The sequence below is a fragment of the Perissodus microlepis genome, chromosome 12 (genome assembly GCF_051167445.1).
Source record: "Perissodus microlepis isolate ML-2025 ecotype Zambia chromosome 12, ASM5116744v1, whole genome shotgun sequence".
Classification (NCBI taxonomy): domain Eukaryota; kingdom Metazoa; phylum Chordata; class Actinopteri; order Cichliformes; family Cichlidae; genus Perissodus; species Perissodus microlepis.
Genome location: NC_140472.1, coordinates 1,700,931 through 1,728,685, shown reverse-complemented (window position 1 = coordinate 1,728,685; position 27,755 = coordinate 1,700,931). Strand labels below are relative to the sequence as shown.

At 44.2% G+C, this 27,755-nt stretch overlaps 1 protein-coding gene across 2 annotated transcripts in view; it reads right to left on the bottom strand.

The window, feature by feature from the left end:
• nr6a1a (nuclear receptor subfamily 6, group A, member 1a) overlaps positions 1 to 27,755 on the bottom strand; it is a 114,265-nt gene that overhangs the window by 23,360 nt on the left and 63,150 nt on the right. The window contains exon 3 of one of the 2 annotated variants that reach the window (XM_084946405.1): positions 25,752 to 25,775. In XM_084946405.1, the coding sequence (XP_084802531.1) occupies positions 25,752 to 25,775 (24 nt within the window). Of the gene's footprint in view, positions 1 to 8,239; positions 8,502 to 25,751; positions 25,776 to 27,755 lie in introns of those variants that run through there. The other variant, XM_084946406.1, reaches the window with a different exon arrangement.

Here is a 27,755-nt window from a genome sequence, read left to right as displayed (position 1 = left end):
GTGAGCACAGTGCGAGCCGGGAACACAAACTCACTGCAACCAACCATCCTCCCAGGTACTACCAAGAAGTTAGACTCGGATGAATATCGATGACGGATAGTTTATGATAACAAAATACTGGCAAATATACAAATTAAAGGGTAAAAGCTTACACTAAAGGTGTCTAACATAAGGCACGGGGGCCAGAATCAGCACGACAAAGACTCCCATGTGGCCAGGGCTGCGCGATATGGTCATATCCCGGTATGACATTTCTTATCCCGATAACGATATACATCGCAAAATAGTTTATTTTCTGTAAATTCAGTGAATCTCAGGCAACTCGACTTGTGTGAAGTGTTTTCAGCTGGGCGTCGATTGTGAGCGCCATTTATAGTTACCTCATGTTTTTATCTGAGGTGATTTGTTTGATGCATATTCAGAAATTTGATGTTTGAGAATAATGTCGATCATTTCAGTTTATTCTGAAAAATCTCAACAGGATTTTGAGCTTTATTGTGAAAGGTTTATGTGGAAAATTGACAAGCAGACGGCGGAGCCACACGCTGGGTTTACCGTCGTTGTTGCTAACGAAAAACAGTAAAAACAGTTGTTTGTCCGTCTGTAGTGTGATTATTTTAAATATAAGCACAAGAGAGACTTTTAAGAAATGAACAGAGCCACTGCAGTGAGCATCAGAACCATGAAAATATATTGCTACACCACAAAACAAACAATAGCATAATATGAAACAATAGATGTTTACATATCGTCATCGGACACATATCATTATATCGAACAGCGCTACATGTGGCCAGCTGGAAGTGTTTGAAAGTGTCACGGAGGGCATAGAGTTTGAACTTTATTGTCCAGGTTTTGCAGCTTTTCCTATTTAGAAAAGTCTAAACTCATCTCCACCAAATTAGTGAGGAAATATATAAATGACAGGAAAGTTCATGTTTTTTCATTTAAAAAACAAATATTTTCTTTGAATTGACAAAAACCTGATTTTTTATAAATGCAGAACAGTCTGTGCAACGAGCTGCCTGGACTTTATTAACTCATGGTGTTTTGTAAAACTGTAAATAACCAAAAGCAAAGTTATTATTATTATTAGCAATGGTAGTAGCAGTGTTATTATTTCCCTTTGTTCATTATTTACTACTGGTAGAAGTACTGGTATCAAGTTTAAAGGCATGTGTTTGGTTAAAAAGCCCATATATATATATATATATATATATATTTATTTATTTATTCTTGGCTAAATCTATTTGTTAGTTTCTTGGTGTGATGTTACACATAAAACGATGACTCTAGTCTCTCACAGTGAATTTATTCTGCTGCTCGGTATCGACACACACAAAAAACAAGTGTGTGTTCCACACTGAAACTTGGATTACTGAACGACTATATGAAATCTTACTACGGTGTTTGAAGCGTCTGCATAGAAAAACTGAATAAACTTTACTGAGATGACTCAGGTGTGAAGTGATGGGCGGTTCAGGCAAACTTCAGTCTGAATAGAAAGAGCTTCACAGCTGATGAGCGTCGCAGAGCGACACCTTCGTGAAGAATAAAGACCCAACGAACTGTTGTTCTTCTAACAGCAGCAGCACAAATTCAGCCCAAAGAAAAAGAAAATAAATCCTTCTACTGTACTGTGGCGCCATAAAATGTGGCAGATCAAATACCTCACAGTGTAACGTATGTGTCGTCACCTCCTCGGCCAGCCATTTGTCAGCCCGAGCGCCCGTTAAGAGAACACATTAAAACCACATATTTCACAGGCCACCCCACGTGAAACACCCAACTTCCTTCACTGAGCTAAAAACACAATAGCTATTAGCTGCCTTCATTCAGGCTTATTTGCCAAATCTCTCACCCTCTTTCAAGTGCATGGCTGCCATATAAAACAGAGCGATTCACACCTTCACACACTTGATCTCGCATGTCACATCGTATGGCTCCTCCTCCTTCTGCCAGCAGATGACTGAAGTTAAATATTCATGACTTTCTAAATATAATAGTTGACCCTGACATTTCTGACATGCGACTGAACTCTTCCCTCATGGCTCAGGTCTCAAGTGAAAGCGAAAACAGACATAAAAGCAACAGGTACTAAAAAAAATCTGCCTTTCAAAGTAAAAGCATGTAAAACCAAAAATTACTGTAAGTGCATGCACACAACAGTAAAACTGACGTCTTCTATCACAAAGCTCGCTCACATTACCAACCAAATATGTTCTGTTTCTCTTTATAGACGCAAAAAAAGTTTCTTACAGTTTCCGATTGCTTTCCAGGAAAAAAACATTCAAGTAAAAATAAGAAAAAAGAAAAAAAAAACTAAACTAAAAAGATAATATCGTTGAGTATTATGCCACGTGTTTTATTAGAAGATAGAGTGAAGGACAAACAAAAGGTTTTTGGATGTCTGAGGACCATTTTTGAACTTTATTAAGGATTTCATATCTTTTGACTGTGACAAGGAATTTTTCAGCAAGCAAAATGTTACTTTGTTAGATGAACTTTCATTTTTGTGGATTAGCCATGTTCATGTTCGGCTCAAGAGAAACTGATGATTGCTTTTTTATCTTGGTGGCTCACTGTCTGTTTATTTGGTTTTTATTTAGGGCTGCCACGATTAGTCGACTAGTCACGATTACGTCGACTATCAAAATCATCGACGACTGATTTAATAGTCGACACGTCGTTTGAAGCTTTGTAAGATCCCAAAAGACGCAGGAATAAGTAGTAGGATTTAAGAGTGTAATAACGGACTGAAACAGAAGATGGCAGCACTGCATGTACAAGGATGCCAGCTGCCGTTAAACCCCGAAGAAGAAGCAGCTGTGTCCGGTATCGTAGCTGTGTCCAAATTCAGGAACTGCATCCTCCTGTGCCCGCTTTTGTAGGCCGATTACGTTACAGCAACACGACGAAGACTGTCCACATTCGAAGACTCCGACAAATGCGCCCTTCATTTCCCCAGATTTGAAAGATGGGTCGAGTGTGTCCTTCGTGGTCCAAACTATCCCAGAATTCATAGCGCAGCCCTGCTCAGTTTCCAACAATGGCGGCAGCTGGTTAGTTTTAATATTACTCTTATTATTCTTTCTGGGTCACAAAATAAACGTTTAACATATTTTCAGGCGAGAATGTAGCTGTGTAAACCTCAAATATCTGCTCAGTTAACAAGACACCACATATTTTCCGACGTTTTCGGAGACGTCTGTTACCCACTAGCTCGATAGCTAGCTGGGGGCAAGGCTCACTAGAGCGCGTGAGAACACCGGACTCCCGGCAGATCGTTTTCAAACCCACCGCCGTCTTTCGCTACTCAGGTTAAACATGATATATAAGTCACTTAGATAACTTAAAATGTTATTGTTTGGCTTTTTTCAGTACTTTATTTGTTCCTGAGTAAATCGGTTTGGCTGAGATTAAAGTTAAAGTTTTTACACAGCTGAATAAACGTCAAGCAGACAGCTGATTATCAGAAGTGTGAGATGCTCGAGAATTTACTCCGGTGTCCTGTTATATTTTAGATAGCAAGGAGTTTATTAAACTTCACCGAAACAATCTGCAAACTTCATTAAAATTCAATAAACTATCATCTTGTCTTTATTTTTAGTTAGCACAGACCTTAAACACTTAAAGCTGTAAGCTAATGATAGTTATATAAGAGCAGATGCTGCTGGTGCAATAAGCTGTACGTGTTATGTCCAATGGATGATGATCTGATTAGTCGACTATCACAATAATCGTTTGTGGCAGCCGTAGTTTTATTCCAGATCTACTAAAAATTCTTAACAAGAGTGTTTCAGAAGATCAGACAGTGCTTAGATAATCTGACCTCAGCTTTTAATCTCGTTCTGATAAACAATGAAATCAGTGCTATTGTCCTGTAGGAATATTTTCATGGATGGACTTTTTATCTTTCTGATTTATTTAGCACGACTTAATTGAAAACCTACAATAATAAGTTGACAAAAAATGTATGCACGTGTTTGTGAAAATGTGCTTTTTTGTCTTTTGCTTATAATGCAACACGATCCTACTGTTAGTGCTCCTGACCTGGTGCATGTTAAGAGACTGGGCCAGCAGAGGGAGGGGCAGGAAAAGCTGTGGCTTGCGGTTGCAGTGTGGGAAACGCAGTGTGTAGATCGTACTTTTGAGTTTGACACTAATGCTGGCATGCTAGCAAAGATCACGCTGGACTTTAACTCCAAGTGTGAAGGCAGAAACTGCCATCATCTCCACACATGAACACAACGACAGCTTGATAACCGCTTTGTGTTCGAGGCTTGATTAGACAAACCATTGTGGAGAAAAGTGACACAGCAGAGACGTATTGGTGTAACAGTGAGGTTTTGCATGAGATTAAAGCCTTCTGCAGCTGAAGTGCAATATTTCTCATCCTCTCAAAGGCTCTTTTCAGAAATGTTCAGGTTATCACAAGGTCATAAAAGGCGAGGTGACGATAAATTTACCCCCGAGGTGACGATAAGGAGTCATAAAAGCACTGCTTCATCTTGAACTCCACCCTCTCTCTTCTTGGTTACAAGAACCCCCAATGCTCTGTGTCAAACACACAGTCACCCCCAACCCCCCAGGGCTCATTAAAGGCTGCATTGTTTCCCAGGGGTCAGCCTGGGTTTCATTCCAAACTTTAACGCAAACCAGGAGATGCAAGTCAAACATTGTAGCCCTGTTCAGTGTTAAACAAGCATCACCTGCATCTCCTCACTGCTCCCCGTGAGTTGCAGGAAACGTTCACTGTAATAAATATAAAGAATCTGAGCAAATGAGCTGAACGTGCACGAACGGGGCTTTTTCAGTAAGAATGGTGGATTCCTGCAGGAAGGTCCCAGGTTTGACCCTCTTTGAGCTGCATCATGCTGGGAACAGAGATGTATCGTGGCCAAATCTCCCTTTTGTCCACATCCCACAGACACAAAGGCTGATGTATAGTGTAAAGCAGCCCTTTGAGAGGCTGACAGAGCAGTGCCTGCCAATGAAGGGTTTTCTCTTCAGGTTTTTGTCTCAGGCTTTCCATCACAATCATGCCCAGCTGAGACAGGGATCGGGGGTTGCAGGAATCTGCTGTACTTTTCCGCCGCCGACGCCCTCCCTCTCTCCCGTCCCTCAGCCTCTCATTTTCCTCTTCGTATCTCTTTTTCTTCTCGAGCTTATCTCTCCTACCTGGGGCTCGAAGGAGGGGAGGATGTGTCCCGCGACTATGACAGGAATGTACATGACCACATTCACAGAGGTTAAAGGCATGCGAAGACCCTTTGGGACTCTGATCTGACATTCCTGGCGGCCGACACTGTGATGCTAATCTTGAAAGCGATGTGCAAGCAGTTGCAGATTGAGCTCATCAGCGAGAACAATACTGACCTGTTGACATTGCTGTCTTGATAATATACACCCACACTCAGAGGTTACGTCATTAGCATTGAGTAATACCACACCAAAGTTAGGCTCCATATTAATGTAATGCTAATGTCAGGAGCATGTAATGCCACTCTGTTACATTCTGTGGGAAAGAGACCACAGGAGTCTGACTCATTGTCTCAGCTTTGTTTTCATCTGAAAGAGATTTGAAATGTTTATTTGGCAAATGTTAATTCCACATAAGGTCTTGTGTCTCCATGTAAAGTGTGCTGGTGTTATGTTTTTTAAAACATATATGCATGTTAGTAAAAGGCTGACAATACTCTACTTAAGCTTACCAACTGAACTACTGATAAGCCATCTATGGTTTAATGAGCTTTAAGAATTTAACGTAACAGAAAAATTGTTTTTAATTACATATTCACAAACAATCCTAACCCTGTAATATGGTGAATATTGTGAAAGCTTGACGTGTTTGAAAGAGTCTAACAGAAAAACTGTAATGCCACAAAAATGTGTTAAAAAGGGTAAAATCAGAGTTTTCTGTAGAACGAGCAGTAAAAACACCAGATTTCTGATTTATGGTTCACAAAAATGTAACACCAGGAATACAGACGTCTTATTTTATCTCTGTATTAATGAAACATCAGGTAAATATCAACAGTGTTTCACTATCAAAGTCCTTTATTATGCAGCTGCTTAATGCTGCACAAAAACAACACTGACGGGCTGCTTTCTCACAGAAGGAGGAATCATTGGAAGTCTTACAAGCTGCCATTTGTTACAGTCATGAACTGCACAGAATAACCAGGAAACTCATGTCCGACTGAATATTTCCCTCAGCCGCTCTTATTTTCTTTTTTTTATGTAAAAGGAGCTGTGTGTTGAAAAAAAAAAAACCCATTGTTATCTTTGTGCGACCGATGTTCAAATGTTGCTGCTAAGTACATGGAAACATCCACCATGTGACCGCTGAGCCACGCAGACTGAGCCCAACATTTAGACGTGATGATGTTGATAACCTGGTGACCTGTTCTACATGTGAGTCAACAAACTGCTAAGTCTTGTTATTTAAAAACACATTTATTCCTCGTGCTTTTCCCACTTCTTCCTATATTCCCTCATGTGCGGACAGTTTGTGCCATCTCAGGAATTTGCTAACACTTGTGAGTCCTTATATTGAGAATTTGATACATTTTTCTAAAAGGTTTTGTGGAAAAGTATCCAGAAATGCACCGGAGGAATGATTTGTTGTAGTCTCAGATGTGTGTGTGCTCATCTGCACCTTGTTCCTCTCTCATTTGTGTTGCAGAGCATTGAAGCCCAGCTTGTTTGGCCCCGAGCTTCTTTTTTTTAATGACAGGTCTAACTTGCCAGTTCATGCTGATGCAAACCATGTGGGAAGTTTCACAGCCCATGCCCTGCGATACACAATTGCATAAAAGTGCTAAATCTGCTCTGTATTAAAATACAGGACCTCCTAAACACGGTAGGATGACCTCCCGCTCCCATGTAACACAGAAAAGGGGCCAAAACATTGTAAATTTGCCTGCATTAAAAATCAGTTGCCAGTTTTGCCTCATTTGAAGCAAACACATCGCTCTCTGTAAATAATCCCAGAGGCAAAAACTGCATTTGCAAATCATCAGATAAGTTTTATCCTGTTTGAGTGTGTGTCTGTGTTTGTCCTGGGGGAAGGGTGCAGGGGCAGTTGAAATAACACACCCTTGCAAAACAACAAGAAAGCAAAGATGCACAGCGTGATGGAGCTGGCGTTTGGCTTTACGTGGCCGGGGAGAGATGGCGGATATCTCACAGTGAAATTAGGGAAAAAGCAGTGGTTGCATTGAGAAGCGTCTTTAGCCGTGTTATAGATGAGCATTACAGAGTCACAGGAGTCCCTGACCTCCCCCCACTGTTACTATTGATCTTCACACAGCCTCTGCCCCCTTCATCCACATAAACAACCTCTTATGCTTGCTTTCTCCCTCTCCTTCATGATTAGTTTGGGCTTAATACAATCCTCCTCACACACAGAACTACTGCAAAACAGAAGGTGTTGGTGTTGAGGTGCAGCAGTGCTATTTAACCCTAATTCAGCTTGAGCACAAACCAACCAGGCTCAGGGGATTAAAGGAGGGGGAGGGGATCAGTACAGTAGCATGCTTCCTCCACATGCCAACCCAAAGTCCTTAAAGGAAAACATCGATCGAAGGGCCAGAAAGCGCTGTGTGTCTGTGGACGTCCGTCCAATTTGTCCCAAGCTGAGCTGAAACGTTGTGTGACCGAAGCCCAAAAAGACACCCTCTCACGTGGGGCTGATATTAAGAGTGAGAAAGGACCCCATTCCAAATTCCTGTGATACAAGGAAGGGAAGGAGGAAGGGAGGAGCAGCGGTGGGCGGAATTAAAGTGTGGAAAGTGCCAAAAACCAGTTTGTTGTTTTTGACATTTCCTCTTGTCCCAGCACACAACACCATTTGCATAAACAGCCAAAAGGAAGAAAAAGATAACAAGTGAGCAACATGGCAGAGAGCAGCACATATGGAGGTGCACCGTGCAGCTGCAGCTACGTCACAAGCAGCACATAAACAAAGTGCTGGAAGCCAGCGAGGCTCTGACAAGCTGGGATTTCTCTGCTCATTAGCCCGGCCTGAAAATCATTAACTAACCTGCACACAAGCAGTATGCATCACATTGTTTATTCAGACTCGAAATATTAGATAGAAACCAACAGTGACGATCAACAGTGCTGCAGTTTGAGTTTCATACATACATTTCAAATATATTCTCAGTTCCACTCAGATGTAGTTGCACTACCTGTACGTGGGACGCATTCAGGAAAGAAAGTGATCCTTGCTTACCTTCCCATGTATCCATTTCATGCTTCTCCCAGTCTGCCTGGACCCCATTCAAGCATGGACTCTGCTAAAGGAAAAAGCCACTGGGCCTGCTCTCCACATTGCTCTCGGTTTCTTTCTCTGCCCCGCTCCTCTGTTCTCTCCCCCACCAACCTCTTTCCTCGACAGCCTGCCCCTCTCTGACCGCAGAGAGACCAGCACTGGTCACTTTACTGCCTGGTCACATGACCGGCAAGAGTTCAAGCCCCCGGGGTCACCGCTTGGCTTGTGGTCCAATGACAGCTAGGGGTTATCTGAGTGGAAATGATAGTCCTATTTTCACTGGCGTTCAACAATGCTGCCCCCGCCCTTTCTTCCCAGCCCTCACACCCAAATTAGCCTCCCCTTTAACTGCGCCTCTGGCACTTGGGAGGAGGACGTGCATGCCCTAGCATAAACACAGGTTCAAGCTGGCAAAACACAATGACATTAACTAACTGAAACGCTCAGCGAAACAGGGGAAGCAGGTTAAAGTTTCACACCTTGCTTGGTTACAAAGTGAGCACAGCAGGAAGCCAAACAGCAGCGCACGGAGACACTTTGTGTTCCTGCACGTTCCCACCTTCCACATGTTTTCATGCTGAAGCTGCCCGTCCGACCTCTAAACCTCACTAATGCTACGTGGATTAGAGTAAGGATGGTAACCAGGAGCCGCGAAGATTCTGCTTACTGATTTCACAACACGGGGGAAATATTTATTATCTGATTATGAGTCATTTAGCAGGGTCAGCAGGAGTTTAACCAAACACCTTGGTGAGAGCTGCAACATCCCAGCTCCATGTTGGCCTTCCTTACCATTAGAAGTCAACCAAACCATGTCAGCAGCACTGAAAACCAGTTAGATTAACCAAAACTGGAGCTGTCCAAAGAAAAAGCACGGGCGACAGTAATCGATCATTTAAAATGAAAATTTGTTTTTAGAATTTAATTCGTTTGGGAAAAAGTAAAACATTTACAGATGTTTTTAAATGATCCAAACTTTCTATAGATATCCTAATAATAGGACCACTACTCTCATGAAGTAAACGGCCAATATCACAGGAGCCCTAACGCATCCTTTCCTGTTATCAGCCCCAAAATCCACGGTGGGCTGAGCTCTTCTTCTCTGGATGACCTGCTGAAGTTCAAGCATCACAACGTGTTACTTAATTGTTGGTCTGAGTATTTCAGAATCTGCTGATCGGCTGTGAACCAAAAAGGAGCATTTGCCTCTTGATGATTTATTTCTCTGCATATTTGTTGAACCTAAATGTTTCAGATCATCAAACAAATTGTAACATTAGAAATAACCAGAGTAAAAACAAAATGCAGTTTTTATTTTAAGTTATTCTAAGGTGTGAAAAAGTAACGTTGACTGATCCAGCTGGAGGGTTTTCAGGCATGAACGGCCTATAAAATTCATTGCAAAGCATCTCAGTCTGATTCAAGTCCAGACACTGATACGAGCGCTCCAGACGCTTCAGTTAGTCAGAGGTGAACGAGCGGATGTGTTTCAGATCCAAGCAGGGAACCAACTGACGCCCAAACTTTTCCCTTCAGGATTTTCTCAGAGAGAGCAGAATTCATGGTTCCATCAACTGAATCACTATACAGTTTGATAATGTGTAAGAATATCTGTGTGTTACAGTAACAGTGGTTGGGCAACAAACCCAAAATCTAACTGAATCTGTCAAGAAGAGAGAGAGAAAACCTAAAAGTGTGTCGTCTGCTGGATATCAAACATAGCTGTGCACGACGAGAGTACGAAGGAACTGACCAGTATATTTGTACATGCACGTTTGAATATTAAAATTCTTCACCAGGGGACAAACGTAGAGAAAACCATCCTTAACCTGAAAATTTTACACGTGCAGATTTTTGCTGCAGATTTTGTGGAGCTGACAAGATAAAACCTTTGTTCTCATAGCAACCCTTTATTTACTTTTATAGTCCTGCTTAAGAGACATTTTCAAAGGTTACGCACAGGAAACACAGCAGCACACAGCGTCTCCTCGGCAGGAAGAATAACTTTAATGCTAACAGACACAGGCTTTGTTGGTACACAATATTTTTACTCCAAGTGGAATCAGCTCGATACTGATGACAAATCAAACCTGCGCCGTGCAGTGGGGGAGGGATGTACCACGAGTCACCCTTGACCTTAGCAGTTATCCTCCCACAGCATAATGACCCCTGTTGCCTTTAACCTTGAAGTCAATGGGAGACAAAACAGCGCCGAGCGCCCTATCTGTGGTCACGAGGAGGGAGGCGCTACCTGGGATGGGCCTGGGACACTGTGTGTGTGTGAGTGTGTGTGTACAGCTGTCCAACATTTACCCGTTTAAAATGATCATTCTTATATAAAATCTCTTTTCTTAAACAGATAAATAATAATCAACAAAAATGTGCTTTTAGATCTTATTTATTCATTTTTTATTTAACACTGTTTCTGGTTTTTCTGTCCCTCAGTGTTAGGATGCCTGGGTCGTTGACCCAGGGTTTTTTGAGTTTATTATTATTTATAAATTCTAGTCTTTGGTTTCTTTGTTAGAGTTCTGTCTTTTGGTTTATGTCTCTGTCTTCTCTAGTCGCTCTGTCTCCCCTGTCAGTTATATCCCCTTGTCTAGTTCGCGTCTCTGTGTATCCTTAGTTGCTATATCCCCGTGTCCAGTCAGTGTCTGTGTCTGCCCTGGTCCCACGTCTCTGTTCCCTCTGTAGTGCCTGCATGTGAGTCTTTGTCTTTTGTTCAGTCTGTGTTTTGTGTTTCCTGTTTTACTTTGAAGGTCTCTGTCTCATCTCAGTGTGTTCAGTTTACGCTTCCTTGTCTCGTCAGTTCTGATTTGCCCCAGCTGTGTTTCCCTCCTGTTACCCATTCCCTGATTGCTCCCTCTGTGTATTTAAGCCCTGTGTTTCTTTGTGTCTGTGTCGCGATCTACCGTTTACTTAGCTGTGTGTTCTGTCAGTCCTCCGGTTTAAGTTGATTTTGAGTTTTTCCAGTTATGTTATATTTTGAGTTCTATATTAAAGCTGTTTTGAGTTCACGACTGTCTCCAGAGTCTGCACCTTGGGTCCTATTCCTGTCTGCACACAGCCGTCACATAACAGAAGATCACGACCAGAACATGGACCCTGCAGACTCTTTTTCCTCGGAGTTCAACGGCGAGATGATGCGGATGGTGAGTCTGCTCGACCGCATTGCCCAGTCACAGGATTTACGGACTATGGCAGTCGGGCTAAGTGCGGTAGATGCCATCATTCGCCATAACCCTCAGCTTTCTCAGTTTGCTAAGGACACTAAGTTGGACGGCACCATTACTGCCTGGAGAGAGCAAGTCAAGGCTGGTGAGCTTGCTCTCTCACTCACTACATCTTCCCCACCGCTGCCCCAGGACAATACACACTCTCCTCCTGTCTCAACATTGCCACGGACTTCCTCTCCCTCCCCACACCAGCCGGGTTCTCGTTCGCCTGCGTTTTTCCTGGCAGCTATGTGGTCGGACGATGAAGAGGTCTCCGTTTCTCCGCCAGTTTCAGTTCCCTCATTCAGAAGGAAACGACGCCACCGTCGCTCCTCTCCTCAATTTTCTGTCCTGCCACCTGTTGTTCCCGCTGGGGGTTCTGGGGAACCGCTTCAGCCGTCTCTTCCTGCTGGGGGGTCCAAGGAACCGCTTCGGCCGTCTGTCTCCGCTGGAGGGCCCGAGGGGCCCGTTCAGCCACCTGTCTCCGCTGGAGGGCCCGAGGGGCCCGTTCAGCCTCCTGTCTCGTCAGCGGGAGGGCCCGAGGGGCCCGTTCAGCCTTCTGCCTCGTCAGCGGGAGGGCCCGAGGGGCCCGTTCAGCCTCCTGTCTCCGCCGGAGGGCCCGAGGGGCCCGTTCAGCCTCCTGTCTCCGCCGGAGGGCCCGAGGGGCCCGTTCAGCCTTCTGCCTCGTCAGCGGGAGGGCCCGAGGGGCCCGTTCAGCCTCCTGTCTCCGCTGGAGGGTCCGAGGAGCCCGTCCAGCCTCCTGCCTCGTCAGCGGGAGGGCCCGAGGGGCCCGTTCAGCCTCCTGTCTCCGCTGGAGGGTCCGAGGGGCCCGTTCAGCCTCCTGTCTCCGCTGGAGGGTCCGAGGGGCCCGTTCAGCCTCTTGCCTCATCAGCTGGGGGTCCGGGAGGACCCAGCCAGCACATCCTAGTGTCTGCTGACTGTTCTGGCGAGACCATTCAGCCACCACCGGCTCCACCGCCTGCAACCTCAACATCCACGCCGCCTGCAGCATCTGCTTCCGCCTCGCCTGGTCCAGCCTCCGAGTGTTCAGCTGCGCCTGGTCCTGCCTCGCTCCGTCTAGCTTTGTTTGCGCCTGAGGTCCCCATGCTGTCTGGTCCTGCACGTCCCGTCCGGCCTGCACGTCCTGCTCGTCCTGTCCGGCCTGCACGTCCTGTCCGGCCTGTCCGGCCGCTTTCCAGGCAGATGACTGGACGTCATTGCCGTCATGGACGGCCCCCTGAACTACGTCGCCGCCGGTGCCTCCCGCCCGGCCTCCTGATCTGCTCCGTCGCCGCCGGTGCCTCCCGCCTGCCCGGCCCCCTGAACTGTTTTCTGGGCTCTTGGGCCATCAGCCTCCGGGCCGCCCCCCTGAACTGCCCGGGTTTGGACTATCGTGCCGTCAGCCTCTGGGCCGGCCCCCTGACCTTTGTGTGAACTGTTTTTCCTGGCCGCCTGCGCCTGTCGTTAGCCTGTGTTTTGTTATGTTGCTTTCCGGGCTCCGGTGTTTGCATTATTATTTTTTTTTTTTTTGGCTCCTTGTTTGGTTTGTTTCGCGTCTCTGTGTATCCTTAGTTGCTATATCCCCGTGTCCAGTCAGTGTCTGTGTTTGCCCTGGTCCCACGTCTGTTCCCTCTGTAGTGCCTGCATGTGAGTCTTTGTCTTTTGTGTTTCCTGTTTTACTTTGAAGGTCTCTGTCTCATCTCAGTGTGTTCAGTTTACGCTTCCTTGTCTCGTCAGTTCTGATTTGCCCCAGCTGTGTTTCCCTCCTGTTACCCATTCCCTGATTGCTCCCTCTGTGTATTTAAGCCCTGTGTTTCTTTGTGTCTGTGTCGCGATCTACCGTTTACTTAGCTGTGTGTTCTGTCAGTCCTCCGGTTTAAGTTGATTTTGAGTTTTTCCAGTTATGTTATATTTTGAGTTCACGACTGTCTCCGGAGTCTGCACCTTGGGTCCTATTCCTGTCTGCACACAGCCACACATAACACTCAGAGGTCCAGACTGTCTTTGACACAGACCACACATATCTATGCTGCTTGGCACCAAACGTGCGCCACGGTCACATTTTTATTAAATATATAACTCAAATCACACCGAGTGGAACCGAGCACAGACTGACTGCACAGACATGCAAAACATTAGAAGTGCCTGTATCACATGTGCATCTTTGACAGTTGTGTAGCTTTTGTGATGCATCCGTGATGCAGTTTCACTCTTCGCCTACTGAACACCTCACAGGCTCACTGCTGAGACACAAATGCAACATGTCTGTTGCTCATAGGGCAAATAGCAAACACGCCACTGTCTCCCATGTCTGGATCTGAGTCGAGGTTAAAGTTGCGGTACTAAACAAGTGTAGTAAGAAGGGTTTGTCTGCATGTGCACGTATTTAACTTTACCTTTGAGCCTGTGTTAAACTGACAGTGGATGGGTGCAGCTACAAACTTGAACAGGTGATCCGAGGAAGGGTTTAGTGATTTATTTAAACTGGAGGTGGTTTTGATTTGATTACAGTAAGAAACAAAGGTTTCCTTCACTCCACCTGTGTTCCCTGTTTGGGTTGCAACATCGCTTTCTTGCTCGTTGTGTGCGGCAGCTCGTACATCTATATCATCTTTACTAGTGTTATCAACTTTCTCTGATAACAATCTGAGTCTTTACACAGACGTGCTCTTGAAGAGCTTTTAGAGCCCTTGTGAATCCACTATTACAGAGTATTTAGTATTTATGTTGTTGCAAATACAGTTTAAGTCTCACGTTGTTAAGTCCTGCACTGCGTTCCTCTTTTGTCCAGCAGCCTCAAACACTTCCTTTAATGAGTCTGTTTTGGAGTTTTTCGTTCCCACTGTTGCCAAGTCAGCTGCTTATGTGCACTATGAAGATAAAACTGAAGTGATATACGACGTGAACGAGCAGCCACGGTTGCAAAGGTAACAATGCACAGGTTGGGCAGCAGCTGGATGAAGGAAAACTATCATCTTCAGCAACACTTCAATAAATGTGTTCACAGGATCACAGCGCTGTCATAATGGTACTTCATTATCACAGTACACTTACTGTTACATGTCAGAGCTGTTGCCAGGTTACACACCTAACTCAGAGGAGGCAGTTACCTTGGCTACGGCTGCATAACAGCACAGCTAAAATCAAAGAAGATCTTCCTGCTTTTGTCTGCGGCATTAGGACACAAAGTGTTGTCATCACCTACTGTGCCATAAATACTTACTATAAAACGATGTCACATGTAATAGACTCACGCTTCAATTTACTACAACTAAAGACAGAGTATGTATATAAGATGTATGTGAGAAGATGGGAGGCCTGTTCTCTATCCTGGCCCTGGGCTGTTGGCGATGCTGTCACTGTATGAAATCCCTTTTAACTTTACTTCATGTCGGGTCAATGCAGTCTGCAACCAGTGAATGTGTGGAAGCTTGCAGTGTAGGGTTAAAGGATGTCGATATCAGGCTTCCTCTCACAGCTCTGAGACCAGGAGAAACAATCAAATCATAGTTTATGCATGATTTTCACATGATGAAAAAGACAAATTCTTAGTATCACAACTGCATGTTTCATGAGAGGCTAAAATGCTGTATGTTTGCATAACATTTTGAAAACAAATCAAAGTTCTGTACCTAAACGCTGATGTGGTACAAAGTCAGCTGGAAAGAGCCGTTTTGTGGCTTGTTTGCTGGATTTCCCTGAACATTTGGGTAACAAAGGGCATTGCTCTGGTTGAGCTCCCTTCCCCCTCTCCACACTGTCACAAACCTCTCCACTCTTCAGACAAAGAGCTTCAAGAAAAACAGGCGGCACGGCTCTTGCTCTCCTGCAAACATACACACCATTTCCCTAAGCAATCGGCAGCATCCATCCATTCTAGCATTTGAGCTATACACTGAAACACAGACGGGTAAACCCACAGCTCTTTATTTCTGACTGTTGTTAACACTTAGCTTTCATTCTTTTCCCTTCAGAGCTTTGAGGTGCTGATCTACGGACTAAAACCTGGAACGAGCCGCCTCACCCTGCCAAAGGCCAGCACGGAAACCTTCACAAACTTCTCCTAAGAGCAAAGTTGTTCTCAATGATGAATGTTCAGAGGACCAAATAAAAGCCGCTTACAAATCCTTCTCTTGTGTTTTGGCAATTCCATGCGTCTTTTGGTCGCACATGAATGAGACCACATCAAGGGTGGGATTTTCATGAGTTACACACAATTTTATTTTGGACCCACACACCTAACACAAAAGGCTGAATAACAGCGCTTCGTCTCCAACTCGATGTATTCAATAATAACGTTTAAAAACAGGTCAGCTCAGGTTTACTGTTCTATAAGGACAGTGTCAGATTACAGCCAACGTTTCCTGATGTTCAGATCATCAACATCTGGGTTTCTAACACTACTAATACTGTAATATTGTACTGACAGACGAGCCGAACTGCTGATGGTTTGTTGGATTTCTTATTAAATATGAATCAGTCACAACAGTCTCAGTGTAACCTTCGGTCAGTCAGATCTCCATGTGATAACAAGGAGTTCATTGTCTATAGGAGGCTGAAAAACCTTGGAAGCCAGTGGAATAAACGCTTTTATTCATGATTAATATCAGTGTTGGGGGTAATCACTGGGTGATGAGTGGATCCATGCGGCTGCTCTCTCGCTGGACGCTCCAAAGGCAGAAACGGTAAAACTGAGCTGACCTGGTCTCCAGATTTCACTGAGCGAGCCCGAAAACAGCCAATCACACGCCAGTCTTCATTAATTGAGTTATGTTTGCAATTTATTTTACAGCCATTTCTAAATATTTCAGCCATATAAAAACAGGTTGAATCATCTGCTGGTCAGAGTGTAGTCCGGGGTTTGGACAGCGTGGGGCTCATCACATTCAATTTGAATAAAGCGCAGAATGCAGCTTGCAAAATACAAAACATGCTAATTTTATGTTGTTTGGATCGACATTAGCATGATCAGTGTATGTTGATGCTAATATAAACCATCTCATGGGATCTGTTTATGGAGGCGACGTGGGGAAGAAGATCAAGTCCCATAATGTAAAGCATTAAACAACAAAGCAGGGCCAGCCCCAGAGCTGCGACCAGTTCTCCCAGTTATGTTTGGGCTTCTGAAAACGACTGACGATGTATAAAAATAGCTGTCATTCCTAAACGGGAATATTCTTGTTAACACTGTGAATGAAAGCTGAAAGTCACATTTTAAATATTTGACTTCAAATCACAGGAAAATGACAGATGATGACGTCCAGACTATTGGCTTCTAAAGACCATCTTCAGGTCAGCTCTGCCTACGATAAATGTTTAGCAGCCACTTTCTCTGGCTTATTTTACATTTCCACATAACATTAACTTGGGCCTTTCCCACTCTGAGTAACTCGGTGTTTTTCCAGTCGTTGCTCCAGGTTGCTGACATTCCTCGAGCTCTGGTTGCCACATCGCTGTGTGTCCATTCCTGTGCAGTCACCACGCTCTGCTTAGCTTTAGTTTGCTTCCTTGCATTAAAACATTTTAAACCACAGGTCAGTTTTTAGTAGTAAATTAAATATAAATTAAGTAAAATCGTATAAAAACAAAGCAAATAATGAATCAAAAATGTGGCAAAAGAAACAATAAGACAATAAAAGAAAAAGCCAGCAGGTTGCATAACATCTGCCTGCAGCCAGGAGGAAAACAAACAATCCCAGTGTGACTTGAGCTCAGTATCTCACAGCCTTTCAGAAATCCATCTAACAGTAATATTACTGGCTGTAACACTAACACTCACTCTAACAAGTCCAAACGAGGCTGCATGTCAAACAACAGCGTAACCTTCAGTGCAGATCTTCTTCCTGCCCACCTGAAGATCGAGTGTTTTAATACTCTCCTCATCCGCTACCTCGTCTGTGACCAGTTTCCCAGAATTCCTTTGATCCCGATTAAAATACCCCAGCAACACTGGCCTGTGGTCTCTGTAGCTCTGCTTTAATAGAAATCTCTCTGTAGGACTGCTGGATGGATGCACCAGCAACTGCACAACAAGCTGTTGAACTGTCAGAGACAAAACCCTGATGTTGGCATTTAATGGTCTCAAACTCCTGCACAGCAGAAAATATCCAACGTCAGAGCTGCAATGTGCCCGTTACACACAGGAGGAGCCTTTAACGTTCAAGCAAGGTGGAGTGCAACACTTTGGCCTCTGTTTCACACACATATTCAGATATTCTTGCACCGGGAAGTCAAAGTAGGTGTTTCCATCATTATGCCAACCTTTCATTAAACACATGGAAGGTTAAAACATCAAAGTTCAATGTCTAACAGTTACTTTATACGAGAAACTGTTCATTCATGTAATTCATTCTAACCCAGGATTTCAAAAAGAGGCAGTCATGTTGATGGAGGCTGATCTTAATCATTACCCAGTATGACTCATAGATATGAAGCTTCGTGGTTTCCTTTGGTGCCATCACTGTGTCGGCACGGCTGTCAGGTGGGACTGCAGATGTTAACATATTGACAGGACAGCTGCACGTTGCTAAAGACAGACGTGCAGAGGAACAGCGGACTGCATGCAATCCAGCAAGGCACTCAGCATTTCTGCAGACTGATTCAAGTTGCTTTGAAGTTTTAATTTTTTATATAATTAAAACAAAAGTACACCATGAAATGAAACTGCTTTCTAAACTGCCTGCCCTTTGAACAAGCCTATTAACACGACACGTGACTCTTTATATTTATTAGCTTATATTTTGAAGCAAACACGAGTGCTGCATCTGTTTCTGTTCTGTTCCTTCAGGTGACTTTAAGTGTTTCTCATGGGTCACTTAGAGTTTCTGTAACATTTTTAACTCTGTAAAGTTTAAATTTAAAAAAGATCAAACGCACTCACAGCGAGTGCTCACTCAGTCACGTGAAACCCAAACCCTAATCAACAGTCTGCTCTTCCTTCATTTAGCTTTGATTTTGAAACAATGAATATTGACCAGATTTCATGCTCAAGCTGTGGGAACAGTGGGCCAAGTCAGCATGACAAAAGGTCAAAGGTGAAATCATGCCTTCGTCACAAGCTTGAGGACAGGAGGAGGGACTCCCCCCCCCCAATGCCCTGTTGATTTTTTCCACAGTGAGTTTCAAGAACAATTTCCCAGAAGTGACAACACACCCCTGTTTGACTGACGCCCTCTCTCTCTCTGTATTGATTAGTTGGCAATAATTTAATAGCAAAGTCATTAAAATTACATGTTAATCCTTCCCAGTGTGAAACTCAGCTACTGTGTGTCCTGCTATAAAGCACATGTGATATCACGATGCTGTGAGCAGTTATTACAGATTCTCTTTTTCTGATTTTGTTCTGCCATCATGTAAACATACATATATATCAGGAGTAACTAATGTGATCACTTGCCTTAAGACACATGCAGTAGTATTTACTGCTTTACAGACAAATGTGTGGTTTACTGTAACGATGCCAATGATGTTGAATAATTTCCAGAACATATTTTACATTACAGCAGTAACCTTGGTAACCACACACTCACTTGTTAATACACCTTCTAGACTGTGGAATATTTTGAATGACAGCGTTTAATCCCAGTTTAGTGCCAAACTTTGCTTTTATGCTGCCTTTAAGCCCAGTGGGAAACAAAGGACACGTGTATATCATTTCACCAAAGCACTGAAAGATGTTACCTCATTAAAACAAAACATTCTGTTGCACCGTCACATCATCGTCAGGCTATAGTGGTGATGGAGGTGCTGTACCAAAATCCCCCAGCAGAGGGTGGTCACACACAGACCCAGAGCCCCTCTGAGCTCAGAAGACAAAGAGCCCGATAAGTCAGCAGCATGAGGTGACTTGTTCACTCACAGATATCAACAATCTGCAGAGCAGCGTGTGACCGCAGCCATCACAATGTATAGATGTGGGCCAGCAGCTTTGAGGGAGGAGGGTGCTGAGGGCTGCTTCGCCTGCTGCTCGTCTCATCCACAGCCAAACAGCCAGCGCCACCTTTGATGTTTGCTTTCTCTTACCAGAAGCGCTTTCTTTTCCACTGGTGGACGACTGCTTTGGATCAAAGTACAGATATTTGTATGAGGCTGTCAAAAGGCCGTTTACATAATTCGTTTGCTTTGGAGACTGAAAATGATTTTCACAGTTCTCTGTAGCAGCTTTGTGAAAGTATAGCAGCACAATTATGCTTCAAAATACTCACACAGCTCAAACCAATGCAGACAAGCCCAAACGTACAACCCACAGTCGGGGTTTCGAGTGGAGACCCCACCCCAAACTTCACTGACACGCAGCCTGTACAAAACAGCTGGGGGCACCCAACACCCGCCGTGCAACTCGAACGCAGACACGTGTCTGTCTGAATGCCACGAAGCGGCGAGCAGACGTAAACCTCACACCTTTATTTTGAAGGAGGACGAGACAATAAGATCGCTCCGCCGTGTCGGGTTCACAGGTGAGTCTGGCAGCAGGACGCCCGCTACGCCTTCTTCAAAAGCAGTGGTGCTGAAGCTCGGGTGGGACTGGGGGTCTGTCACGTTACAGTGGGATCCCAACTCATCTCCCACTCCCTCTTCCCTCCATCTGTCACCGCCCCAATCCTCACCCCCCACCTCTACACCCAATCTTTTGTCTGTTTTGGGGGTTTGGTAACTCACTTTGGTGATTTTTGGGGGGTATTTTTGGAGGAGGCGGGGGGCTAAACATATCTGCGAGGACGTAAGCGTGTTGGATGCTTTGAGAGCGTTTCTGGAATTCCCCCAAAGGCAGATTTCAAAATGGCAGCCATTGCATGAACTCAGGGGGGAGTCTGGATGTGGACATCGAAGATTTAAAGACTGGCAACCTTCAGCTCTGAGGTCTGGACGACATCTGGGTAGAATATTTGGACATCTCATGCTGATAGAGGTAAAAGCCCATAGTGGTGGCACTGGGAGGCCGTCTTCTACAGTGGCTAACAATAGGTCCCAACAGTTTCGCCTCTTTAGCCCTTCCCCTCCCGTATCCCTCATCCCTGCTTTGTCCACACCGAGCTCATCCCTTATTTCTCTCACCCCCCCATACTCTCCCACAGCCACCCCCTCTCCATCCCACTCTATCTCTTAACCCCCCCAACCTCCCCCACCCCCTTCTGTCCAGCCCTCCTCTTCTTGCTCCAGAACTGTCAGATGTCATTAGCTGCTTTCACGCTCATGGCCTGTAGGAATAACAGCCGTGAACCTCGCCGAACAGCGCCATTCTCCTGCTCCAGTTAGTTCTCCACTCAGCACAGGATGTTGCACAAATACCAATGTTATTCACGTCGTGGCCCCTTCACTTACACAACATGCCCCAGCAAAAGGGCAGTTAGGCGGACGCAAATCTCAGCGGAGAAGGTCACGGCGCCGAGTGAAGATGCGTGCGTGTTGTATAACACGGTCACACTCGCTCGCAATTATCAGCTCGTCCCACAGACTCACGGATCAACCCACGGCTTTGCTAAGATCTGCCTCACGTGGATCAAAAAACAGATCCACTTCTTATCTTCTTATGGAGCCACGGGCTTGAACGTTTTTTTAAATATATATCATGCTCAGCTTATTCCCCATAAAGTTTCAGCTGCGGGGCAAGTTGTGCTTAGCATTAAAAGCCCACTGTGACCAATGAGCTGCAAAATGTGCAGAAGTTTTTATTGTGCATAGAAGCATTCTGCCATGGCATACATACATGTAACAGACGCTCCATGCAGACGGCTGATTTGCACGCTGAAGCGTCAGCAGACTTTTCTTCAGGTTTGACAGTGCACACGTCCACTGATGGTCAGTAGAAACCGCAGAGGGGAAGAGCCAAACCAGACTAGCATCCCTCGGGCAGAACAAACCCAAACACCTGAAACTAATGTAACCCAACAGGGGTGGAGATTTTGTTTGTCACGGTAAGAATGTGCAAATTTTATCTACTCTGTGAAAACTGATTGATACGCTGGAACGTTACACACGAGTGCAAAGGAATGTTTGCATGTTTAAGGCTACAGGAAAACATTCCTCGGGGGAGGGGGTGATCTGAAGCCTGGGCCGTGCAATTATCAGTTTGGCGAGTGAGCACAGATAGATTAATACAAACACGAGGAGAGCGCAATTTCTCATCACTCCGTACCCGACAAGCCCAGCGTGGAAGGAAGGCTTAGAGGCTAATAATCAAAGCAGATTAGCCCATGCTCTGATAGATGCTACGCAAGCCTGCTAATCATCCGAGTGATAACCATGAATCATCCAATCACAGTCAGAAATAAGCAGTGTGTTTCAAATTAGGATTTTGATTGAATGATCGCTGTATCAGCAGCCATCAGAGTGGCTCTCTTTGACTTCCATTTGCCTTCTCCAGCCCACGTCGCAGTAATTCCTCAGAGTTAATACAGTATGTGTAAGTCGGTGCATATTAAGCGAGGCAGAGGAGGGTGGGCGGAAACACTGGAGCTACAGAGAACCGCTGTGACTGTGATCTCCGGCCTACCCGCCCTGTGATTTAGCCTCAAAATGACAGACTCGCCCCTCGTTGGGCTACTAGCGCAGAGCTAATGACATGCTGCATGCGCTAACATGACTATTAGCCCACTCTGAGCAGCAGGAACTGACAGGAGCACAATTCTGTCATTACTCCCAAAGGAGATCTCTAATCACAAAGGCAGAGACACCAGGAGACGCCGGTCTCGCTGGATTCAGCGTGGAGACAAAGAGGCAACGGGCTGGCTGCGTCTCACCTCGGCCTTTAGGAGCCCTGCATGCAGCTCTCAGGGGACGTGATGGGAACTTGTACCGGCAGTAAACATTGTTGTTCGTGTGCTTTTCTTTGGCAGACGTGCTTTCTAAGAAATGGATAATGTAATTGAAAGGCTGGATTTGAGCTAGAACCATGATCTAATCTGAGAAACCTAACCAAAGCTAACCTGCAACTACAAACCAGTGGAAGTTTCCTAAACAGCAGCAGTGTGGACACAGCGTCCTGGAAGTAGGTGCTGTTACTAGCAAACTACACACAAGTATAGCAGTGACCAACTCTAAAGTCCTTTAGACACTGGACACATGTCATCATCAGCATGCTTCTTAGTTCAGGGATATAATCAGCTGTTTATGAGCACATGGAAGGCTGATCGGTACCAAGACTGTGCTCTTACATATGGAAAGCTGAACTCATCTACCCAACTAACCGAATATACAGCTGCTTTGTGCTAATGCTGCTCCTCCAGATGCCAAAGTTAGCTCCACTTTGCTGCCTACTTGCACAGAAGAGGTCTGAAGTGACGCTTTTAATATTTAAACAGAGAATTCTCCTGTACCTGCAGCTCTGACACACCACACATTATATAATGTTCATAACCTTCTGTGGATTTACGATCACAGACGTCCCATATTGTACGTGTCACCACTGAGTGCTGATGAATGTGAATCCTCTCATGCAAAGATGGTTTTAAAATTCTGAGTTAGTTAAATGAAGTAATGGCCAAACCCACAGCATATGTGACCCACAGAGGATAGTAACCACTCAGGTAACTGAGCTTTGAGCAGGTCTTTTTTCTGGTACTTTACACCAGCGGTCTCCAACCTTTTTTGCACCACGGACCAGTTTATGCCCGACAATATTTTCACAGACCGGCCTTTAAGGTGTCGCGGATAAATACAACAAAATAAAACTAGTACCGGTACCGAACAAAAGAAGATTTATTCATAACACACATGAAAAGACCCAGGAAAACCGAGTAAACGATAAAAACGATAACAAAATAACGCTGAAAACCGATAAAAACCCTGAAAACCATACATTTCACACCTGAGCCTCAACTCTCGCGGCCCGGTACCAAACGACTCACGGCCCGGTACCGGTCCGAGGCCCGGGGGTTGGGGACCGCTGCTTTACACTATAGCTGTCACAAAACATCTGCATTTCACATAAAACTGTACTTCACATTATTACTACAATTGAATTTTGCTTTTTTATTTTATGTATTTTTAGACACAGCTTAATGGGGGTATGTATATGTATTTTACATTATGTGTGTTTTTATTGTCTTTGATTCATTTTCTATATGTATTTCTTTTTTATTTGTTTATTTTCTATGTACTGTATTTTCTGCGCTATAGGGTGAACTTAAAAGCCTTTAATTTTCTCACAAATCGACAGTGTACCTTATATATATGAGCTTGTGTACCTTATATATATGAGCTTGTGTACCTTATAATCCGGTGCTCCGTATGTATGAATTCTGGTTATGCTCACTGAGCTGATTTTATGTGCTACACGGCGCTCAGAAATCTGTCAAAAACTATTTTGGTACGACTTTGCTAAACTACGAAGCCGCACCGCTTGCTGGATTGTTGGAAGGTCCTAAAGTCAAAAGAACGCTGCAGCAACACTGAGAGTTACAAACTGTCTAAATTCTTTCATCTTTAATAAAATGATCAGCGTTGCTGCTTTACCAGGTGTAACAATGAAGTTTAACATCCAGGCATCCATGAAAACAGATTTATTAAATTCAACGGAGTTAGAAGTTAGCAGGAAGTTAGCTTGCTAGCTCAACATTAATGAATCGATGGTACGGAAGTGGAGGAAGCAAGAAGAATGAGTTGAGCAACGTTTGACTTATCTGACTGTTTGGTTTCACTTAATGTGCCTTTTAATCCAGGGTGCCTTATGTATGAACAGACCCGTTCATCGACAGCGCGCCTTATGGTCCGGAAAATACGGTATGTCCTCTTACGTCATCTCCAGCCTCCTCTTGTACCACACCAATCCTTTGCATGAGCATGGACCTCCTGTCTTTGTTAGGACCATCTATCACAGCAGGTTTCTCCTTCACTCTTGCTGCCATCCTTCTGTCACAATTCACCCCTGACACTGGTCTCCGCCCCCCACCCTGCCTATGCTGGCCTTTGCTTTGGATCAGTTTGGACCTGATTGGTACAGTTGTGGCACCAATCAGCTGGACTCCATTCTGTTTATCTCTTTATAAACTGCTTAGTAGAAGTAGAAGAGTAGACGTTACAATTAGGCGATGAAGATGTGAAACAGGCCATCACGTTATCATTATTTAACATTTAAACAAAAACTAATCCTATTTTTATACAAAGCGCTATGCTAGTTTGCTTGTAGTTCAAATTCTTCATCTGCAGTTTTCCTTTATTCCCAAATCACTCCTTGTCATCCTCCTTTCGGAGCATTGCTGCTAGCTCTTCTGTAACGTTAAAGTCTTCGATATCTGACATACAGAGGTGACCTGGGCTGCGTCACCAGCATCTCAGCTCTCGTCCACAGTCAAGGAGAACAAGTCAAAATTGTCCACATTGTTTTTGGACTAAGCTCCACATTTCCCACAGTGTCCTGTCTACGTTGTATTACAGTTTGCATGGCATATTCTCAAATGTTTATTTTGCACAGGCTATATAAGCGTGGCCGACTCTTTGATTAACAGCCATTTACAAAATGTTTTATTGTTTTTTGTGGCTGCTCCATTCTTGGATGTAACGCTCGGTCAAAAGCTCAGATGTCTCTTCCTGTTCTGCATCAGTCAGCTTTTCTGTGCATGTCTCATAGTCACATGATGACCATTCAAATTGTAATTTTTAAACATGGCTGCTCTCCCATAACTGAGCACATTTACCTCTGATTTAAATAAACACATATTTAGAAATCCATGTGTTGTTAAAAACTCTACATTCTGCATCAGTCTCTCTTTTTGTAGTCCAATGTGACGTCGTTCAAAAACAGCAAACTCACATCTCTCATAAATATTAAGGAAATGTCCACTTCAAAATAAAGAAATAAAGAAATAAATAATAAGAAAGAAAGAAAGAAAGTGACAAAGCTCTACACTGACTATGCTGATCAGTGTTGGACATCTCAGCAAAGTGAGCCCCCATCAAGCATGGACCAGGTACATGAGTCTGAGCTGAGTTAATGTCCAATAATACTAACAGAAGAGTGTGAGCCGGTAAATGTGTCACCGGGCAGACGTGACGCCAAAGGCTAGAAAAGAGTGTAACTGGACGACTTTATTGAAAATTATTATTTAAGGCAGCTACACGGTCCAACACGATGTGTGCTGTATAAGGTGAATTAATGCCACGTATCTAGACTATACTAGTACCAGCATTAATGCTGGCTGTAGTAATAACACTGGCAAAAAAACCAACCACAGTATTTCAGTCGTTTGATATTTGACGTGTTATCTTTACAGTAACTTTCAGTACAGCGTATCTGAATTCTCCCAAAATGTTCCACTTACCCAGGTTATTTTCCCCGACTGCATCTGTGGACACAGAAAACAAAACTCTTATCAATATGCATGATCAACAGATATAGACCGTCAGTGCATATTTAGGCAGTGAGACTGTCGGCTTTTTCAGCAGTAATGTTATGTCTAAGCAGGGACGCAGGCTGACGTGCTGAGACCTGCACAGGAGGAAGGAGCGGGTATGAATATTGAACTCAGTTCAGCAGTACACTACTGTGCAGTTAAGTCACGCATGTGCTTCAGTACAGAGACGGAAATAATGATTTAAAGTTTGCCCAGAAGTGTTTTTAAATTCTGGATTTTTGATCGATATTATGTCTCTTTCCATTAAAATGAAACTACCACAACTAAACGGACTCTTCATTTCTCTGCGAGCAAATGAAACACAATCAGTTAAACGCTGTAATACCACGTTTAAGATCCCCTTAAACTATTATTCACATTCTTCAATAATCAACTGATGTGCAGCCCTGGCTCTGATACTGCTCAGTGTTCATTTCAACTTTTAAATACAACTTCATAATTTACAACAACAGTCACCGAGGGCTGTGCGATATGACCAAAATCTCATATCCCGATATTAAGAATTCTATCGTCCGATAACGATATAAATCACAAAAATGTAACATTTTCTGTAAATTCTGTGAATCTCGGGCAGCTCGACTTGGTGAAGTGTTTCCAGCTGGGCGTCGCGTACCTGGAGTCGAGTGTTTTAACCCAGCGGTCCCCAACCTTTTTTGCGCCACGACCGGTTTATGCCCGACAATATTTTCACAGACCGGCCTTTAAGGTGTCGCGGATAAATACAACAAAATAAAACTAGTACCGGTACCGAAGTAAACCGAGTAAATAAAAACGATAACAAAATAACGCTGAAAACCGATAAAAACCATGAAAACCATACATTTCACACCTGAGCCTCAACTCTCGCGGCCCGGTACCAAACGACTCACGGACCGGTACCGGTCCGAGGCCCGGGGGTTGGGGACCGCTGTTTTAACCGATGCATGAAACGATACATTTTTAGACATAAGTTGTAACGGCCGCCGTTTTCTTTGTGAGTATTTATTACACGGCGTGCTGCGAGGAAAAGCCTGTTCTAACGTTTGAGTCTGAGGTTGATTATTTAGCACCTGGCGGCTCTTTTTTGCTTCTCATCCGTAAATAATCTGCTCTTTCACGTGATTCAGTTTATTTTGAAAAGTCTGAACAGGATCTTGAACTTTATTGTGAAAGGTTAATGTGGAAACTAAACCAGCGGACACGCGATGGTTTTACCGTCGTTGTTGCTAACGACAACGCATAAAAACAGGCGCTTGTCCGTCCGTAGTGTGGTTATATAAAATATAAGAGAAAGAGAGAACTTTAAGAAATGAATATAGCCACTACAGTGACCATCAGAACCATGAAAAATATTGCCGTAAACAGTTTATTTTGCGACACCACGAAACAAACGACAGCGTAAAATGAAACGATAGATGTTTTTATATCGTTATCCGATATATATCGTTATATCGAACAGCCCTACAGTCACCTCACCCGCAACAGAGCAAAGACCCAACAATCAGACGCTCCTTAATGAGGAGCACTCGGGGACTGTGGGGAGGAAGAACTCCGTTTTAACAGGAAGAGATCTCCACAACAGAGAGGGGCAACCATCTGCTGCAACCGGTTAGGTGGAGACCAAAAATATACAGTATATAGTGAGTTCACCACTGCGTGCAGCGCAGTCTCTGATGTCGCTCCATCAGAAATTAACTGCAAAATGACAGCAGTGTCCAAAAGTGTTTCTAGTTTTGCTGATGAGCTCATTATACACGCTACCTAGAACTTTCTAAACAGGAAGTATTGTGGGTGCTAAACAGCTGCAGGAGTTTTGAGTGATTTGTTTGTTTAGTGAAAGTAAACGACAACAGCATCGGGATCACAGACGTGAAGGCTGGCTCGGGTTAGCTTCAGTTTCGTGGTCGTCCACGTTTATATGCCGGCAGCAAC